The sequence below is a fragment of the Symphalangus syndactylus genome, chromosome 17 (assembly GCF_028878055.3).
Source record: "Symphalangus syndactylus isolate Jambi chromosome 17, NHGRI_mSymSyn1-v2.1_pri, whole genome shotgun sequence".
Taxonomy (NCBI): Eukaryota; Metazoa; Chordata; class Mammalia; order Primates; family Hylobatidae; genus Symphalangus; species Symphalangus syndactylus.
Window position 1 is genome coordinate 49,223,013 of NC_072439.2, and position 6,982 is coordinate 49,229,994.

General features: G+C 50.4%; 1 protein-coding gene across 1 annotated transcript; it reads left to right on the forward strand.

The window, feature by feature from the left end:
• The first annotated feature begins 284 nt into the window (after positions 1–284).
• Positions 285–5,585, forward strand: ZIC1 (Zic family member 1). The gene is made up of 3 exons (XM_055248542.2): positions 285–2,084; positions 3,547–3,710; positions 4,383–5,585. The coding sequence occupies exons 1-3, from the start codon at positions 1,103–1,105 to the stop codon at positions 4,578–4,580; spliced, it is 1,344 nt and encodes a 447-aa protein (XP_055104517.1). The 5' UTR covers positions 285–1,102; the 3' UTR covers positions 4,581–5,585.
• Positions 5,586–6,982: the final 1,397 nt, after the last annotated feature.

Genomic DNA, 6,982 nt, shown 5'->3' on the forward strand with positions numbered 1-6,982 from the left:
AGGGAGGAGGAGGAATGCATATGACTGTGAGAAGGAAAAGGAATAGTAGTAAAAAAAAAAAAAAAAAAAAAAAAATTTCCGTGAGAAGAGGGAAAAAATTTGGCTAAAAAAAAAAGTTGCTACTCTTGGCAGCCCTGGTTTGTCAAAAGGGGATGTCAAGCGCTTTACAATACCTGGGATTGATGAGGCGGGCGGGCCAATGAGCTGCGCGCGGCGCCTCGGCGCGCCCTCCGTTGGCGCGGCGGCTGCGGGCGGGGGGAGTGCAGACGCACCAATGGGCGCCAGCGTCGGCGGCACGTGACACCTCCCCCCTGCTCCCATTCATCAAGGGGGGGACGGTGTCGTCCTTTCAATTCATTTATCTGCAGGAATGATTGCTGCTATCAGTCTCGCGCTCACCGCCCGGCTGAGGAGGTGAAAGTTTCTCCCCAGGAAGATAAACCGCAAAAGACAATATTGTGCATGATTTGCGCCTTTTCTTTGGGTTTTTCTTTCTTTCTTCTCCCCCCACCCACTTTTTTTTTTTTTTTTTTTTTGCAAAAAGCAGAGAGGGAAAAAAGGAGAGTGAAGGAGCGAGGAGGCGAGCGTGAGAGAAAGGAGAGAGAGAAAAGAAAGGGCGAGGGGCTAGTGGAGAAGTGAGGAGGGGCGCGCGGCGCGAGGCGGAGAGAGGGCGAAGCAGTCGCGGCTCTGGCGCTCACATTCCTCTATGCTACAAATCCAGGAGGAAGTTTTTTTGGGGGGCTGAGATGCTCCATGCTTTTCCCCGGGCAGCCTTGACGCGCGGCCCTGTCGGCAGAGACTGAGCGGCGAGAAAGTGCGAGCCGGGCCGGCAGGATCTGCCTGACGGGCACTGGAGCCTGCCTCACTCGCGGCCCGCAGCCGTCCGGCTACTTTGCGTTTGGCCCGGCCAGCGCCCGGGCGCGCCGCGCCGTTGCCTGCAGGCTAGGACTTCGCGAGGTGGGTCGACTCCCCCTCCCTCCTCCTCTTCTTCCTCCTCTTCCTCCTCCTCTTGTTCCTCCTCCTCCTCCTCCCGATTTTCCCTCCTCGGCTGGCGAGGGTGGGGGGGGGCGGGGGAGGCCGGGGCTCGCCCCGAGCAGCCACGATGCTCCTGGACGCCGGCCCCCAGTACCCAGCGATCGGCGTGACCACCTTTGGCGCGTCCCGCCACCACTCCGCGGGCGACGTGGCCGAACGAGACGTGGGCCTGGGCATCAACCCGTTCGCCGACGGCATGGGCGCCTTCAAGCTCAACCCCAGTTCGCACGAGCTGGCTTCGGCCGGCCAGACGGCCTTCACGTCGCAGGCACCAGGCTACGCGGCTGCTGCGGCCCTGGGCCATCACCATCACCCGGGCCACGTCGGCTCCTATTCCAGCGCAGCCTTCAACTCCACGCGGGACTTTCTGTTCCGCAACCGGGGTTTTGGCGACGCGGCGGCGGCAGCCAGCGCACAGCACAGCCTCTTTGCTGCATCGGCCGGGGGCTTCGGGGGCCCACACGGCCACACGGACGCCGCGGGCCACCTCCTCTTCCCCGGGCTTCACGAGCAGGCTGCCGGCCACGCGTCGCCTAACGTGGTCAACGGGCAGATGAGGCTCGGCTTCTCGGGGGACATGTACCCGCGACCGGAGCAGTACGGCCAGGTGACCAGCCCGCGTTCCGAGCACTATGCTGCGCCGCAGCTGCACGGCTACGGGCCCATGAACGTGAACATGGCCGCGCATCACGGAGCCGGCGCCTTCTTCCGCTACATGCGCCAACCCATCAAGCAAGAGCTCATCTGCAAGTGGATCGAGCCCGAGCAGCTGGCCAACCCCAAAAAGTCGTGCAACAAAACTTTCAGCACCATGCACGAGCTAGTCACGCACGTCACCGTGGAGCACGTAGGTGGCCCGGAGCAGAGTAATCACATCTGCTTCTGGGAGGAGTGTCCGCGCGAGGGCAAGCCCTTCAAAGCCAAATACAAACTGGTTAACCACATCCGCGTGCACACGGGCGAGAAGCCCTTTCCCTGCCCCTTCCCTGGCTGTGGCAAGGTCTTCGCGCGCTCCGAGAACTTAAAGATCCACAAAAGGACGCACACAGGTACGGAAACAGCTGTAGGACCCCTATCCATTCCCATTTGGGCCTGGGACCCAAACCGAAAGTCAGCGGCCAGGTCGCACAAACGCAGCCTCGGTCGGATTCCGGGCGTCAGGTTCCGGCAGGCAGGCAGGGAAAGTGTGCGCTGATTTTTAGTTTCGGGCTTGAAATTATGGAAACACACACACACACACACACACACACACACACACACACACACACACACAGAGGGCGGACGAGGAGGAGCTGGGGATATAGATTTTTTAAATGAGAAACAAAAAAGATCGGAGAACAGGAAGCCAAACCTGGTTTGGCGGAGACCTTGGTGCTTTCGAAGCCGGGGAAAGTGTCTGGCTCCGGGCAGCCGCGGAGGCGCCAGCTGCTCAGGCTGCAGACAAATCTAAACGCTTGCTTGCTGCCACCATCTCTCTCCGTGCACTTCACTGAGGACTTAGCCAAAGAAAAGAGCTGAGGAAATTGAGGAGGCCGGGTTAAAGGCGTAGAAAGAAACAAAATAGAGACAGAAAGAATTGAGACAGAGTGGGGAAAGGAAATAATTTGGGATTGAGGAGGCTTTTGGAGGTTTATGCATATTTGAAGAGTTCAGTTTTAGTAGTGACTGGTTTTAAGAGCGGGTTTGAGGGGTGGAGAAAGTCCGAGGAAGGCAAGGAAGACCTTTTTGTCTATTAGACTCCATGACGGTGTTTTCAAAACACCGGATTCCCCTCTTTGGCTTTTAAAAATAATCAAGACAGGTTGGGAACAGTTAAAAAAAAAAAAAAAAAAAGTTCCCGCTAGCTCAGGGTTGTAGCCTGGCATCAGGCAAAACAGTCTGGGCCCCCTGCCCTCAAGAGGCCGGGAATTGGATCTCCTTTCCTATTCTGATTTTCCCGGGTGAGATCTGAGAACCATGCTTGGGACTTCGGGTTTAACGCCCGAGTCAGGGAAGAATTTGCGGGGTTGAGTTCTCTCTAGCCCAGATTACGCTATAAAATGTGAGTGTATGTAGGTAGTGGGGTGGGTTGGAGGAGGCGACGAGGGGATGCGGAGCGTCGGGGAGGGGGCAGGGGGAGGAGAGAAAAGCAATAGGGCAGGATAATAAGCTGCAAACGTGAAAACTAGAAACCGGGAGCCAAGTGGAAGCAATCCGAAATCGTGTGTGTAGCTTTGGCTAATACGAGTTTCCAGACTTGATGGTAAAAACAGACTCCTCCTACTACTAATTTTTTAAAACATAAAAGTAAAATGTAGATCCAATTGTATTAGAGATTACAATAGAGTTAAGATATTTGTAATTCCACTGCAGATGTAAGAATTTATGGACGTTCCGGGTTTTTAAGCTTGCAAAGTGCTAATCCTGGGCTGCTGGCTTTTTGTTTTAATTTTTTTCCATTTTTTTAGTTTTTGAAAAACGGCCGTGGCATTTTTTTCTAATTAGACCCCTCTCATTCTACTTTGGCACCAGGGGAGAAGCCCTTCAAGTGCGAGTTTGAGGGCTGTGACCGGCGCTTCGCTAACAGCAGCGACCGCAAGAAGCACATGCACGTGCACACGAGCGACAAGCCCTATCTTTGCAAGATGTGCGACAAGTCCTACACGCATCCCAGTTCGCTGCGCAAACACATGAAGGTAATCGCCGCGCTCTCGTCGCCGCCTTTGAGGCAGGAGCTCTCTCGGCTCTCGGCTTGGGGTCGGGCGGCGAGTGGCAGCCAGGCGGTGGCGCGAGCCAGAGAAAGCGGGAAGGCAAATGTTCCACTCAGTGGAGCTGGGCAGAGAGGGTAGGGCAGGACCTGGAAAAGGGGATGGGAGTGCCCAAGGCCGTTTTAAATTCTTGGTTTAATAATAAAAGTTAAAAGAGGCGAGTATGAGCAAAGGCCACCACTGAATTTGGCCCAGAGCTAGGGCTTTTGCAGGGGGTTGACCCTGCGGAAGCTGCTGCCCTTGCAGCTGCCAGTGAGACTCAAGAGTTGGACTCCTGCGCCCAGGCCTGAGCTCTGGCTCACCTAAACATGGGCAAGCAAAGTTCAGGGAAAGACAGTGCAGTCTCTGGCCTCAAATCCAGGCTCCCTTTTCCCAGACCTATTTTTCTTTTGTGAGTCTTGGGGACGCTGACTTTCCCAGAAGCACGGTTTCTGCAGGCCTGTGCAGGGAAACCAAGCCCAAAGTCCGGCTGATTGGGCCTCGCCTGTGTTCAGGGGGCTCCAAGGGGTCCAGGAGGAAGGGCACTCGCGGCCTTCGCTCCTCTAGGCGGCCGCAGCACTGGCTTTTTATGTCCGTAAAAACGCGACTTTATTCCTGCAGGTCCACGAATCCTCCTCGCAGGGCTCGCAGCCTTCGCCGGCTGCCAGCTCTGGCTACGAATCCTCCACGCCTCCCACCATCGTGTCTCCCTCCACAGACAACCCGACCACCAGCTCCTTATCGCCCTCCTCCTCCGCAGTCCACCACACAGCCGGCCACAGCGCGCTCTCTTCCAATTTTAACGAATGGTACGTTTAAAATCAGAAACAAAACATCGAACAAAACCCTATTTAAAAGACTGATCACACACGTATACACAACATTACTGAAAGAACCCTGCGAATCAAAACAACCCCCTACACAGACCCCGCAATCCTTTTTAAAAAATCTGCCAATAAACCCAGGACGAGTAAGAGAGGAAGCATCAACCTTTTAAAAATTTCCTTTCGCTTTCATTATTTTTCTTTTTTTGGCAAAGGCTTGGTACCCAAGGTGCGGTAGGGGGTCGAGGGGCAGGAGGCCACCTGACCAAATGCCGCCAACCCCGAGGGCCAGTTTCTTGTCGGATCGGTACGGGCTCTCTGGGGCTTCGGCTTCTTTTTTTCTTTGTTTTCTTGTAAATACAGAATTATTAGCTTAAAACTGTACTGTTGAATTCTGTAAATAGTTATATCTCGGTTGGAGCGGGTGGGTGGGATTGTGGCGTTGTGGTCTTTGCATTGGGGGAGGGGGGAGGGGCCGGATGGGTGGGGGGAGGGGGAGGGGTGGGCGGCCGAAAGCCAACTGTTTGTACTGAATGGCAAGAATGTTCTAGTAAATGTGTACCAAAATGTGAATTACTTTGTACGATTACAGTCTCCACGTCGACCTAACCCAATATTATTGGTATTAATGTGCTTTTTTTGTATAAAGTGCAAACATTTCGTCCCAAAGTCTGAGTACTTTAGTGCGGTAAAATGTTGTTTCACGTCCTGTCAAGAATTCGTATAGTTCGAGCCTGGATCTGCGTGTCAAACTGTTCCATTTGTTTATGTAAAGTGATATTAAAAAAGATATAAACTATAACTGTCCGTTACTTTTGGCAAAAGATACAACCACATAATGTATATAATTCCTAGTTTCCATATTTATCCGCATGTAAAGGGCCGGTTTATCCATGTTACAGCTCTTCAATATTTATGGCTAGAAGAACTCGTATGTACACTTTAGTTTCCAGAACTGTTTGGTAACCTTTCGTACCTTATTAAAGATTCTTAAATCTCAGTGATTGTGGTAGGAATTTCTTCTTCACCCACCAGCAACCTGCTGCCTCTTCTGCCAGTCTTAAAGGGTCTCCAGAAAAGCTCTCCAGTCTCCCTTGCCTTCCCTTTCTGTCACTGCAGGTTGTATAAACGTGATAAATGAATGCTACCCTGCTGACTCTCCGAGAGAGTGTAATTAGTATTTATATCAAAATTTATGAAACAAATTTTCGGCCGCAGTATAATTTAAATGACCTTTGCAGATGTAGAATAACAACCATAAAAATAACAGAAATAGATTGCACAGGCGACATCAATATTAATGTAGACGAATTGTCAGAAGCTCAGGGGCTCGCTCTGCAACATTGCAAATGAACTTGAAGCCGAGGATTCCGCTGCCCCCTAGATTAAATTCCCCGGGCTGAAACTGAGTTGCAGATTTACAATATCATATTTTAAATTGCTGTCTTCAATTAAACCATTTATGACCATAACTAATTTTCAGGATGTCGATGCATGCATTTCCAGGCCTTCCTTCTTTGTACAAAAGTAAATGTCCATAAAGCGTTTCACTTATATTCTTCAAACATGATGCTAATGTAAATTAATTACTTCCTATGATATGTTATTATTCCTATGATTTTGCCACTGTTATTAGTTCTCTCAAAAATATGTCTAGGGAAGAGGATTATTTTAAGTAATTTGATTATCTTTCTATCTCTTTTATTTATTTCTCATTTACTTAAGAAATTCGTTCCATTGGTTGGCGTTGATACAGTAAATTTGTAAATGAGGAGACAATATAAAAATCTAAATTACTTGTGCTTAATGACTGTGGCAGAATGCCTTTTCTCTAAATCAGATTGTCTTTCTTGCAGTTTAGTTTGATAGATTTGCAAGCTATGCTGCTTCCATGAAGTTAGCTGCGCTGGTAGGAACGCAGGCTTCTTTGTCTCTGGTTGTAGCTTGTATGATCGCCCCATTAGGCAGACAACGTAGCCGGAGATCACAAATCAGGCCCTTGGCTGTAGTTGCTAGGGTGTGGAGGTGCAGAGCAGGCGACAGAAACTGACCTCACTGGGCAAGGAGGGCCATGGACCTGATTCTTTAATATACTATATGTGTTCAGGAAGCCACAGGCCATATTTGACTCTGAAAAAGAAAACAAGAGGAAAAACCCCACAAAGTATAATAACTCCTTAAGATACATCTATTTTAAAGTGAAATTAATTTTTCAGATTATAGCATTGGCCAATTACAAGATAAAAATGTTCAATTTTCTTTAAGAATCCTTTGTTGACTTGTCTTTTCATCTCTTGCTATTTATATTTGTCACTGTTAGTCAACAAAGTCTTATTTGCTGAGGAAGGACTTTGCTGCACTTACTGTAGCACATCAAACCCTGGGGAGGGTGGTGTT